The following is a 13,909-nucleotide window of genomic DNA, read 5'->3' as shown; positions in this document are numbered from 1 at the left end:
CTCATTTGCTCCCAGGTCCTTTTAGAGCCGCCGGGCTAACACCTGAAAAACGAAAAAAAAAATCTTGTACAGCTTTAATAAAAAAAAAATGCTATAAATTAAAAGGATTACAAAAATATTAGGCTTAAAGTCCACTTGTGACCCTCGGGCGATGATATTATAATGAAAAAAAGGCTGCCACTCAATGATCAATTTAGTATTTGAATGACTATTTATCCGATAAACTAGAAAATTAATCTGGAAGCGCAGGATTTATTTTTGTAGCCTACATGACTGCCGTGCATCCAATACACTTTTTAAAGATGTGCAGCTGTGCACGCTGTTACATATACATATATATATATTATACATATTTTACTTACGTATTCAGTCTGCAATCTCCTGCCAACATTGTTGGCGACGTTTGGCAGCCACAAGGGTACTGCTTTTGGCTTTAATGATGTGCTTCACATCTTCGTAGCGGCTCATGATCATTGTCTGCTCCTCCGCCGTAAAATCATTCGCTCTGGGTTTCTCCATTATTCCGATTGGTCGATCGCTCCAAATACCACCCCTTTTATGTGAACGCGCACCTAACTAAATAGGACACGGCTGGCTTGAGCGATCCACTTGATAACCCGCATCGTAGGACCGTTTAGCGAGAGCGCGTATGTTTTGGATTAGTCCAACCGGCTAACTCAAACCTGGGGGGTATACTACGAAGAAGGATTTTCGTTTAGCAAGATAACTTCTGGGATTTCCGGTACTACGAAGCTGGTTCACTTTTTAGCGGGCTAGATCTCCATGGTGACTTATCCTGGAACCTAGTATGTGCTCCGAAGCAGGATATGTTCCAGTATAAAAGATCAACTCATGCCCCTTTCACACCAACGCGTTTTCAGCTCCGGCTCGGAGCTGGAGCCTGAAAAGTACCGTTTTTTCCTGTTCACACCGCGGCGGCGCCGGAATCCGGTTCACTTCCAGCTCCAAGAAATTCTCGGTCTAGAGGCAAGAGCTTCGGGGCTAAGAGGCGGCGTCGCTTACGTCGAGGCGTGCAGGAAACTAAACCCACCTCCCCTGAACATGGGTCGACTGAAGAGTCTCGTCATGCCTGCCTACAAGCAGTAGTTCTGAGCACAGTGACTAGAAGGCAGTCACACATTTATAAAAAGAAACACACTTTATAAAGTCAGGCAACACTAACCAGGCTTCGTGTGATTCTGTTTATTTGTACCTTACTTTGACCATCCGTTTGCTGTTATTGACCATTGTGGAGAGAGGCAGACATTTTGTTTTGTATTATAGCAGCTATCGGATGGAATCAATACATGGGCTGCACAGGTTGTCATGTCCGACTATCACAAGTAGAATCATAATGAAAAATACACCGGTAAAATGCGCCTGTAGAAAACGGCTTATGCCACAATAGGATAGCAATAGCAAGTAGTCAGTTTACCTTCGGTCGCTATGCTAACATCACCCATGTTATACCAGAGACACTTTAATAACAGCGTTGTGATGCCAAACAGCGTCAATTCAGACTGACACACATACTTAAGGGGAACTGGGGATATGTATCAGCTGCTTGTGTGACAGTCAGACAGTGAATACTTTAGAGAGGCCGCTCTAAAGTATTAGGTAACCCGGAGCTAACGGGAGAATATACTGCAGGGGACGAGCAGCACTGCAGCGGTCGGTAAATGCCGCTGAAACACATTAATAAATAATGAACCACGGTACTCTGGAGAAAAGTATAAGCTTGGAGAAGTCGTTATTTTATTTAATCTGACTTCGTATGATTAAAAGCAACACGATAATCTACCCGACGCAGTCCCCCGTTGTTGTTGTTGTTGTGAGCGCAAATCAGCGATGTAAACGGTGACGTCATGACGCAGCAGCGGCTGCAACAGTCGGGCTCTGGGCGGTGTGAACAGAGCGGGAGCAGAAAAGGGAAACCGGAGCTGAACCAGAAAAGCTCTAGCTCGGAGCTAGAAAGGGGAAAGCGCTGGTGTGAAAGCCGCAACAGTGAAAGCACCACGCCTGCTGACCAATCAGAGCTCAGTGTGCGGAGGAAATACAGTTTAAACTGCCGTTGCAGGAAAGACGGCCGGCCAAAATCACTGACTGTATGAACGTGAAAATTAATAGAATATCACCTCCCATTTTCAGAGCAATCGGACTATCATAACTATTATGTTAAGAAAGCTTAATTAAATATCTGCCACAACATAAGTAACCGGATCAAAGTAACATACGTAGCCTACAGTCCGCGGCATATCACATCATAATGTATCATATATTTCCTTATCTGAGTCAGCCGAGCCGTATCTGGCCGTGCAACACTCACAGTGTCACATACTGTATGCAGAAGTATTATTTTAAGCAACACATTAAGTTGACGAAACACTCGACTCAAATGTAATTAAAGTCAGATCCACTTGTCCACTTGGCAGTGATATCATAAACCTGTTAATGTACGCATTCAAACACTTTTTCTTTTCCAGTTGTATTCACCTTGCAGGTGCAGCTATGTGGCTTCTATCCTGGATAAAGTGTTTAAGTCATGGATGTTTAAAGTTTAACTTCTTCATATTTGACTAATATTATAGTTTTCATTCAGGAAGTATGACGCTGCGCTGTCAGTACGCTTCTCCATGTTTGTGATTGGTCGAATGCTCCAGATACCACCCCTTTTATGTGAACGCGCACCTAAAGGCCCAGATACACCGGCCAGTCAACTGAGAAGTGGCCGACACCGACTGTTGCGTCGCCGGACTCTAATGCGTATTTGCCGACTTCGCGCACTGGAACACAACGCAAATCCGAGCCGAGCACGTATGAACTGCGTATGCGTGAGTGGCAATAACTCTCCTTACCAGCAGGCGGCGGTAGTGTGTATTCATCATTCAAAAGAGGCAACAACCGGAACAACCAGGAGACAGAGAAGAAGAACAGACTCCGTGATATAAACAAACAACAAATAGCGTTTTTCTTTCCATTTTCACTCTCGTCCATTGAAAACATGAACGAAAAGGAGCTCTATAAACCGATGAGTTGAAATAGCCATCCGTGTGTGTTCCATCTTCCATTTTAAATCATTTGTTTACCTCTCTCACTTCCGTTAACGCTTCTCATGCACTGATTCGCTAGCTGAAGAGCCAATCAGTGTTATCCCTTTCTCCGACTTCCGGTGGTGTTCCCGACGCCGATTCAACATGTTGAATCGGCAAGAAAAGGCGTCAGGTCGGCAGAAAAGACCCGACGGTGTGGCGCACACCACTCCGAATAGGGCGTGCCCACGATCATGTTCGGCCCGACTCCCATTTACTTCCGATTTCGGGCCGGTGTATCTGGGCCTTAACTAGATAGGACACGACTGGCTTGAGCAAACGAGTTGATAGCCAGCGTTGTAGGACAGTTTAGCGAGAGCGGCTTTGTTTTGGATTAAGTCAACCGGATAACTCAAAACATATCCAGGATAGGTTGAACTAGATTCGTAGTATACCCCCCAGGCCTCTGGCTGCTCATTGTGTGTTCAAATTCACTCAAAATTACATCACAGCAAGACCTAGGCTATGGGCTTTCATGATTTTCATGATTTTTAAAACACATTGGCTTTGGTCTTTGAAAAGAGAGGTTAAAGACGAGGATTCAACAGAATTAGTCTCATTATAAACTAAATGCAATGTTAATGAACTAGCTTGGAACTCTGACATGATTTGGTGTAGGGTGAAATTATGTTTCTAATTAAATTACACATTATCAGAACAATTACATTTGACATTTTGGTTTGTAAGGTGGAGTTAATGAATGCAGTGAAAGAGCTACTTGGTATGCCATGCAGCATAAAGCTTCCTTATCACACAATTATGCTTCAGAATAAATGAATATTGAAACTATTGTCATAAAAAAAACTTGATTTCAGTTTGTTTTGTGCTTGTAATTAAGCAGTTAGCGATAAAGGCCACATCTTGCCTTCTATAAATGTTGTTGTTTTATTAGCAAAATACCATATTCGTGCCAGCAAAAGTGCAAAACAGAAACCCATTTATGGAAAAATTGAACAAAATACATTGGCAGATAACAGATTGTGGTTGCCCAGTGAAGACAGCTGGCTCCACAAAATGGGGCGAAGCCTGCGAGCTGGTTCAGGCAGTCAACTCGAGCACTTATGCTGCATTCATACATAACGCCCCTTGCCACTCTACAACCAACCAAACAGAGTCTCCTTAAAGAGCATCTTGCAGGTTTTTATTTTTTCTACATTTATGCTTAAACTTGCTTGAAAATTACACTTAAAAAAGTGAATGCAGGATTTGATATGTTTTACGAGACATAAGGGCAGGAATTCAGAGGGAAAGGAGCAATTTTGAGCTCTGCTCTTAAAAACGTCTTTTTTTTAAGGTCATACGTCAAACGCGTCATATTACATCACGCAGGGGACACATCTCCGCTCTCTGACCGCGGGTATAGTAGAGTTGCGTTGAGTAGAGCGGTTGTGATTTAAGGAGCTGGTACTTTTCGGTAGTTTTACATTGTATTTCAGCATTTGTAATCATGGTGCAGTATTGTGTTTGTGCAAGTTGCACAAATACCAGCCTGTCAGGACATCGAGTCCACAGTAAAAAGGACCGGAGCGAGCGTTCGTTCCTGGGTGCGTTGTGCATCCACCTCCCTGCAGCACATACTCTCCACAGCTTTATCAGGAAACCGTATTACTTCTCTCTCTCCCCCCCCCCCCCCCTTCGCTGCTCTCTCTCTCTCCCCTCCGGTACTGTGTTGTTTGTGTGTGCGTGGTGGCTGTCACTCCTGGCTCCCGGCTCAACCTCCACTCACCTGCTGCAATCAGCTGTGCACCCTCCCCGACTACACACCTGCTTTCCATCAAGCCATTTACAACGGCATATCAACGGAGGCTCCACAACCTTTCTCTGCCAGATCGTCAAGTATCAGCCGTATCTCGTGTCGCCCCTCCGGTACACAGCACCGTAGTGTGGAGTTGCATTAGGTAACGCGAGATACGGCTGATACTTGCGCATTAGTTTCTGTTATGGATCAGTATCAACAGTCCTGCCAGTAACGTTACTATATTATCAATGCTACTTTAGTTATAGCCTGATATATGATAGCTAACTTTACAATGTTGTGATGTGACGTTAGCTAACATTCTGTAGCTAACGCCGGTCACTCACCAAGATAGCTGCCCAGTTCTCCACTGGTTCTCCTCACACCACAGCTCAATTTCTCTCCGATGGCCGTTATTTCTTCTAATCCTTGGCTGCTCCTGGTCTCTTGGACGCCTAGCAGGCTCATAATTATAAGGTTGTGGTCCGTCATATCCATTCGAATATTCATGTTCAACTTCTTCTGTGTCTTCTGTGTCGAAACTAGCATTGGGATCCATGTTTATTAATACGTTACACCGGCCGCTCTCCCCCTTGTGTCCCCCGTTACGTCACACGCGGGAGGTCACGTGCCGAGGCTTTTTTATGCGGAAGTGAACATTTCTTACAAAAACGATGCCAGATGTCACTGTAGTGTATATTTCTGTATGTTTTTTTGAAAATCTAGTGTATTCATCATTTTCCTACACATTTATTCACAGGTGTCTTTAACCTGGAAGTTGCTCTTTAATATGCCGCTCCATTAATCCTGCCAGATCTCTCTCTATGCATTGCTTGCTGCTGCTATTGCTGCAGCTACTTCCACGTCGCTGCTGCTTGACTGCCCCACCACCACCCAGCTTCCACCCCAGCTTCCACCTGTAGGCTCGGGGGGTTAGTTATTTAATCATCACTCATCGTGCTATGTATATCTGTGGAGTGATGAGGCCCGAGCCTAGACGCCAAACTCAACTATATGCTGCCTCTAATAAACATGTTAAAGAAACACGTGAGTTGTCTGACTGAAATGAATTTAAATGACAAATACATCATTAAAATCCACATAAGTTACTCAAATAACACTTATCTGGTTATGTTAATTATCAGTTTATCTATCTATCTATCTATCAATGTATCTATCTATCTATCCATCTATCATTTAGAGACAAAGGATTGTGTGCATCCCCTATCATTTTATCCTGTGTCCTCCCCTCCCTGCCACAGCTTGCATAACAAAGTCCTTGAACAGCCAGTCCAAAATGTTTTTAGCTTCATCACGGGATGTTCTGATTTAATATGTGTGTGTACGTTGTCTCCCACCTAGTTGGGCTTCTCTAATGGACGTTTCTGATGCACACAAAGCATCCTCTTCAATCATCATTAGACTTGACCCGGAAAAGAAGCTGCCACATGTTGATGTGTATGATGAGTCAGGCCCAAAACACTTAAAAATTTGTTCACTGGTGTATGTTCCCAAATGGTGATTATTTCCAATTAGAATTAACTTTACACCCACGGGGAGTGCCCTGTTTTACTCAAAACAGCCAATGCTTTCTAAAATGGAGAAAACACCTTCTACTGCCTACCTGGTGTTGTTACGCCCCCACCACTGCCACTACATCTTACCCAGGACAGGATGTTCCAGAGCCAAATGACAATGTCAGAGGACTTGCAGCCAACTTTAGGAGGGAGGAGGTTTGAATCCACAGAAACCGGCTTCAGCTCTCTGAAAGTCGTGAAGCCACCGAATGAAAAGAATGGATTAAGAGAAGTTAGAAGGTTGGTGTTAGTCAGCTTCTGTGATGTGTACGTGTTGTCTTTGATAGGATTAGACGAGCTAAATAAAGAAAAATATGAGAACACGTTGAATGTATGATATGTCATTTAGGGGTCTCTCAATCTAATTAACAACAAAAGGCCGAGTTATGTGACGTTTCCAGTCCCTCCTGATTATAGCAGAGATTTCCCTTTCCCCAAAACTAGTGGACATGTTGAATACATCTAGTAAAACGCATTTGAAAGTTTTAATTTAAAATCTGTGTTTTTTAAAGCAAGGACAATGCTTCTGTTAGCTTGGCTTATTTTTCTGATCCAAATGTTAAGGCGGATCTTACGTGAAGGCGAATTATCCACATACAGTAGTTCTTCTGCTCCTTACTCTGTAATTAAAACTAAGGAAAACACTGAGTTGAGAATCCCGCCCCCAAAAAAACACTGTTCCTCTGTCACCACATTTAGTCTGCTTGTTTTCCTGATAACTCAAAATCCAGACGTCAGATGACATAAAAACTTTCATCTTGTTCAAATATATTTTTGGAAAATGGCCAAGAACTAAAGAGTTGATCAAATGGAAATGGAAAAAAAGTCAATGTTTGACTTGCAGAAACCACAAAGCTCAAAGAGGCCAATAAAAGGAACCAAATGAGACAAACCTTTACCTTGATTCAAAATGACAATAGCACACTCACAGATTCCTCTGTTTTGAAAACGGTTGGAACAATTTGGTATAATGTAAGTACACAACTCAATTAAACATATAACATATTTCTAGTTTTGGGATTTTTTTATGTAGAAATGTATACAGAATGTATGTGTATAAATATGTGTATGTGTTATATGTTGAAACAAACAGAAAACGGAGGCTGTGGCGCAGTGGACTAGTGCGTTGGTGTTCAGATCAGGGGAGCAGGTTCAAACCCCACTGCAGTCAGCATGTCGTTGTGTCCCTGGGCAAGACACCCCAAATTGCTCCTGTGGGGATTGCCCACAGTATTGAGTATGTAAGTCGCTTTGGATAAAAGCGTCTAATAAGTGACATATAATGTAATGTAAAAAAGCTCTGGCTTTACTATCTCCAATTTTCAGCCATTGCAGATACATTTTTAGTGGACCAAAACTGACAAAAGCGGACAAAGCGTTTCTGGATATAACTTTTCTATCCCCAGACTTAAGGCCAACGTCCTGGTACAACACAAAAATAATTCGTTATCCATCTTTGTTTCCTAGGCAAGCAGCGACCAAGTTCTAGCCCTTTAATTAAAAAAGAAGTTCAAATGGCAGCAGTCTCAATGGGGCGGAATCCATCCTATAATATGCTGTAAAAACATTGCAAAGGCCATTATGTACGTGTCAAGCTGTTTTATGTGGGAGACAGATGAGCTGTCTACAGAATCAGACCTTGGTGATGTAACTGTCACCGATCCTGCTGAAATAATGAGACTCAAACTTAAAACCCTTATGGGAAGAAAAATGTTGGCTTCTGAAATGTACCTGTTAGACACGCAGTGTACTGATCAAAACATCTCGTTGTTTGATTAATAACTAAGAGCAAACTGTTACAACTTTGGCAAACAAATTGTGCCGATCCTGTGTCTGTTCAGACTTCACCATACCCTGCACTGGAGTGCAGAGTCTTTAAATTGCCCACTAAGCTCAGCTGTAAAGATCAAATGGCTTTACAGCATGGTGGCAGGTTTCTGGATCAGCCTCTAAAACAGCTAATTGTACATCTGAGTTTAATTTTGGCATTTAAAACTTGCGTGTCCATAATATCAACTATCAGGAGGTGTTTATTTTGTTCTCTCAAGCTTGTGGAGCGTACTTGAAATTCTAAGTAAAGACCGGTGGCCTTTTACACCCAAGTGCACGTCAGCTGCACTGGATCAACATAGTGTGACAGGGCTGAATGTTCTCCCTGCACACACTCCCTGTTTGACTGACAGGCCGGACTCTTACTCATACCAACACACCCTGCTGAATCCACATAGACAAACTTAATTTAGATACAGTCTCTGCAGTCAAACTATTTGATATCAGCTCTCTGCCAAATCTAATATTGTCTTTTCCAAAACTGTTTACTACTGCTTTTGTGAGGGAACTGCGTGCTTAACAAGCCACAAGTATACAGAATAAGCATGCGTCCTTTCTTAATAAACCTTATTATTACACACAAAGATTATACATGACAGACAAGTACCCTCAATTGATAGAGAACGACAATCCGCTAACATGACACCTAACACATCTGAGCCAGTGTGATCGCCCAATGGTAAGATCACAGCTTTAAAAACTCAACAGCAACAATTATTCTCCCATTTCTACAAATAAAATGAGTAAAAAGTTAGCTTAATGTTTACGAAAATCGCTCAACGTGACTTCAATACATCAAGACCTTTATGAAATACAGCATGTAGTAACATGTGACAGGAAATGAGCTTGAATTATGATTTTCTCAAAGAGAAGGAGTCTATGCTACATTCCTAAAAGCATTATTGCCAGCAGAAAATTTGATTTTGACACCTCAGAGATAGAATAATGAACACATAACCAGGTCTGTTTAAACATAATCTTGCAGAGGTGGGAGTAAGTCATACATGTGCACGTCATGAGCAAGTCTCAAGTCTTAACCTGCAAGTCTCAAGCAAGTCCCAAGTCACTGTGGTGAGAATCAAGCAAGTCAAGTCAAGTCATTGCTCAGGACAAGCAAGTCACAAGTCAAGTCATACGAAATTCTGATGAATAACCCCAGTTTCCGCATTTAAATCAGTTAAAATATTGTGGTTATGAAAAGTTTTGTTTTATTTTCAACATAAACAGCAATGGAGAGTGGGACGCTGAAATTATAACCCTATAAGTTCTCAAATGGCTCTAGAGTCTAGAGTGATAACAGGAGTACAACACAAATATTTTTAGATCAACATGTTAAGCCTCCTGCCCTGGCTCCCCTTCAGCAGGGTCACAGCCTTTCTCCTGTCCAAGGTGCTCCCATATGACACTGTCTCATTGTTTTCCTAACTGTGTCTGTGCACAAAGAAATATTGCATCAAAGCCAATACAACGGAATAGAGTATGTACCAGGGCCCGAACCATTAAGCGACATAAGCGGACGCTTAGGGCCCCGCAGCCACTAAGGGCCCCCTAGCGGGAAAAAAAAAATGATCTCAGTACACCATCGCAAGTATGTTTAACAAATGTTGTTAATATGCCTAGATTGCCTACTCTCAAAGTCATGTATTATATTATTGAGTCAATAATATAATACATTAACCGTGCTTTACCTGAACCTCGTCATTACACTAGAGAGGACGGCAGCATTGTAATTTCCCTTGTTCAGTGAATGCAACAGAGGCAAGACACCAGACCAACCAGAGAGTTGAATGGAAATACACATCTGTCTTATTGGCTGACAGGTACCTATCCTGTGAGCTATGACAATCTTTAAAATAAACTGTCATTCGGACTCAGAGTTTTTTAAGATGAACATAAGAACACTTTTTCTTAAACAACACGACAATTCTCAAGTGGCGGCTCACACAACAACCCCAGAGCAACCACTTGAGCCAGGTAAACAAGGTATGTAAATGTAAGTAAACTTCCAAGTTATGCGAACATGTAAGCAAAGCATAAATTACATACGTTGTCGTTACTTTGAATCGCGGGGGTAAGCTAAACCATTAGCAAGTAGCTATAGCTAGCCAGATATATTAAATAAACACTTCGTCATACAATCTAAATGTAATGTTTTTTAGCGTTACCTGGTGATTTAAAAGAAAGCTCTCTGGGAAATGTTGACTTATTGTTCGAAATGAAGCTAGAAGCTACCTTACAGTACACAGTTGATCCGGACTCCTGTCAGTTAAAGTGTTTCATAGTTAGCCAGTGTTGGGACTAACGCGTTACAAAGTAACGCCTTTATTTTATTTTTGGCAGTAACTAGTACTCTAACGCGTTTTTTTTTAAAACTCAGTTACCGTTACTACATGGTGCGTTACTCCGTTATTTTTTATATAGTCTCGGCTCCCAGACGTTGGTGAGCGGCGCCAACAGCGAGGTGAACAGAGATGAGAACTGTACTTAAGTACAGTAGCCTACTTGAGTAAATGTACTTAGATACTTCCTGTGTCACATGCGGAGATGCGCTGTTTGTGTATTTACTAACAAGACTATCATGGCGGCTGCGGAGCTCAAGTCGAGTTTCTCCGCCTGGAGATATTCTCACTATTTCACTTTTGTCGAGCACTAAGAAAATAACGTTTTAGTTAAATGTAAGTTGTGTCTTGGCGGGTCAAAGATCCTATCTACTGCCCAAAACAGCAATTCAGATCTGTTGACACATATGCAGAAACAACATAGTGACCTGACATCTCATTCATAAAATGAGTAATAGGGTGATTCATCGGGCAGTTCGATGTGAGTATCAGTGTGTGTGGTTAAAACGAAGCAGCCTGCGGTCGCTCTTCAGGTGTTCTAATGAAAGTCAACACAGTGAAGGCGTTGTGTAAAAGGCACCTCTTTGAGAAGTGCAGCACCATGCAGCGCGCAGAGGCTGAGTTACACGTCCCGCTGCCTCCTGGTGCTGTAGCGATTTTATGAATTGAATAAGAGTCCGAGTTCAAAATATATCTAAAATAATGTATGCTCTGCCATTTCCCAACATAAACATAACAGTCTGCAATGAAACGGGTTTCTCCTGTGCGCTCCACTTCCTACTTGGCGCTCCGGTAATTTTGTCATGCGAACGAGATATTTATTTATTTATTTATTTTTTCATTGTCCTTTAGGGGCTCCGTAAAATACAAAAACGCTAATATTTAGTCCTTTCGAGTCATATCTGTCTCAAGTCAAGTCAAGTCTCAAGTCATGAATAGCAAGTCAAAGTCAAGTTAAGTCTTTTATCAATGTTAGTCAAGCAAGTATCAAGTCCAAAAATATGCGACTTGAGTCAAGTCATGTGACTCGAGTCCCCCACCACTGCAATTTTGGCACAGACTAATCAATCCAACCTTAAAAAGCCAAAAGGTTCAAACTCAGATTGTGAGGCAAATTAAATAAATGGTGACATGAAGTGTGCTTTTAAATTGCCTAATTGGCCAATATACCCCATTGCTGGCCATTACCATTATCCGGAGTTAACGATTGAAGTGAATGACAGCTTTAATAAGGTGCGCATTTTCTACTCATAAACCCCTTCTAGCTTGGGTAATGGCTTCGTTGGTATCATAGCAACAAGTGGCTAAGTGAGTGGAGAGCATGAGAGACATGTCCTCATGATAATGATGCCTGTCTTGTACATCTGAATTAAATGGCGACATGAAGCTTCCCACACAGCTGACATTTAGAACATGTTGAAATGCTTTGTTATTAGGCCAAGTGATGGAAGTAATTGTGTAAGAAGAAAACCTATAGGGCACAACGTCTCTCCCTATCTCCTCAGTCCTTGACATGATGGATGTGTATTCTTGATCATGAGTGCAGATAAAACCAGAGACAGCTTGGTAAATGTCTCTCGTCACTCCTTATTGCTTTTTGTATGATTAAAGCTCTCACCGCAGTTATCTTAATGATCTGAACATCATTAATGAAGCATGAGTTAATGATCTGCATATTTGATTTTCTACTTTAACTGTGATTTACATGCAACATCTTTGACAAAAAGTGAGATGATTGATTGCAGGATGATGGATTTATGACCATCTCTGATCCTCCTTGCAGCAGTAGTCCGGAACGTACCAAAATGTTTTTTTTGCATTGCATACAAAGAACTTGAAGTCAATCCCTTTCTTTCACCCTTTTATTTTTCCCTTACCTCCTCCATTCGTGACTGTGATTGGCTGCCATAAGCTCAGGAATACTGCCCTCTCCTGATTTGCTGGCAGCAGGAGGAGGCAGGAGCTGTGTGTCAACATAAATACAGAGAGCAGCTTTGACAGGCACTCTTATGCATCTGCTTTCATCATCTCTTAAACAGAACTGTATCCAGCTCCATCACTGACATCAATCCAGTTCTCAGGCAAGGATCCCGAGGAGACGAGATTATTTCAAGCTGTGTTTTGGAGAAAAGAGATAGAAACTCATCATGTCTTTTGAAGTGAAGGAGAAGACGGAGGTGCGCCTGGTGTTTCTTGGAGCAGCAGGAGTGGGGAAGACAGCCCTGATCCAACGATTCCTCAAAGACACCTTCGAGCCAAAGCACCGGCGCACAGTGGAGGAGCTCCACAGGAAGGAGTACGAGGTGGCGGGTGTCAAAGTCACCATCAACATCATGGACACCAGTGGCAGCTACTCCTTCCCCGCCATGAGGAAGCTCTCCATCCAGAACAGCGACGCCTTCGCCCTGGTGTACGCCGTGGACGACCTAGAATCCCTGGAGGCGGTGAAGACTCTGCGCGAGGAGATCCTGGAGGTCAAAGAGGACAAGTTCACGCCAATCGTGGTGATAGGCAACAAGATAGACCGCCTGGACGAGCGCCAGGTGTCCAGCAAGGACGTGCTGTCCATGCTGGAGCAGGACTGGAACCACAGCTTCATGGAGTCCTCCGCCAAAGACAACGTCAACGTGATGGAGGCTTTCAGAGAGCTGCTCCAGCAGGCCAACCTGCCCAGTAGGTTCAGCCCGGCCCTGTGCCGGAGACGAGAAACCTTCCCCAAGGAGAGAAGCAAACTACCCAAACTGAACAAGACCAACAGCTGCCTCATCACATAAGGATGCTGCTCGGTGGGCGTTAACACCAAAAGAGAATGAAAGAACTGCTCACGAGAGACAGGAAGGACTCCTTTGGTGGGGAGCTACAAACCAAGAGACAGTATTAAAGACTTTAATGAATGTCTTCTGGCTTGAAAGCATGATATCCAACTCTGCAACAGCACTGGAGGCACAGAGATTGTACAATGAGAACAGATATCAGATTAACGACGAATGTGGTCGGCTTTTTCTTTAAAACAAAACAAATGTGCACTTACTGGGATCGTCAAAAATGATGATGTAATACATTGTGTAGAAGCTGCGTTATGTTCAAATGTGTGAGGTTTTATTTTGAAGTTTTTGTTACAGGTGTTAGAAGTGCAATAACTGTGAAGTGATGGGTATTAATGCAAACATGTGTGTGACATAAGATTGTTTTAAGAAGTGAACAACAAGGAGAACAGTTTATATTTTTGATATCTGCACATCAGACATGTTGTGAGTTATTATACAGCCTTTTGACATGACTAATGATGTTTATCCCTCTTTTTGTTTGACTTAATAAATCCCTTTTTTTATTGTTTGA

The 13,909-nt window shown here is 42.5% G+C and overlaps 2 protein-coding genes across 11 annotated transcripts in view; one reads left to right on the top strand and one right to left on the bottom strand.

Moving 5' to 3' along the window:
- The window catches only part of mgat5b (alpha-1,6-mannosylglycoprotein 6-beta-N-acetylglucosaminyltransferase B), a 115,609-nt gene extending 110,208 nt beyond the window's left edge, over positions 1-5,401 (bottom strand). Inside the window, exon 1 of the mRNA XM_079643325.1 lies at positions 5,172-5,401. Within this exon, the coding sequence (XP_079499451.1) occupies positions 5,172-5,383 (212 nt within the window). The 5' untranslated portion in view covers positions 5,384-5,401. The remainder of the gene's footprint in view (positions 1-5,171) is intronic.
- A 4,658-nt stretch (positions 5,402-10,059) lies between these two features.
- On the top strand, positions 10,060-13,909 carry LOC307015127 (ras-related protein Rap-2a-like). 10 transcript variants are annotated; one of them, XM_079643535.1, is made up of 2 exons: positions 10,060-10,214; positions 12,610-13,909. In XM_079643535.1, exon 2 carries the CDS (start codon positions 12,718-12,720, stop codon positions 13,342-13,344), a length of 627 nt encoding a protein of 208 aa, XP_079499661.1. In that variant the 5' UTR covers positions 10,060-10,214; positions 12,610-12,717; the 3' UTR covers positions 13,345-13,909. The 10 variants fall into 10 exon arrangements, with proteins under 10 accessions (XP_079499661.1, XP_079499662.1, XP_079499666.1 ...); XM_079643536.1 differs by having other exon boundaries at positions 10,061-10,214; positions 12,488-13,909; XM_079643540.1 differs by having other exon boundaries at positions 10,069-10,224.

The sequence above is a fragment of the Notothenia rossii genome (assembly GCF_949606895.1).
Source record: "Notothenia rossii genome assembly, chromosome: 8".
NCBI classification, from domain to species: domain Eukaryota; kingdom Metazoa; phylum Chordata; class Actinopteri; order Perciformes; family Nototheniidae; genus Notothenia; species Notothenia rossii.
This window is presented reverse-complemented; position numbering and strand designations above follow the sequence as displayed.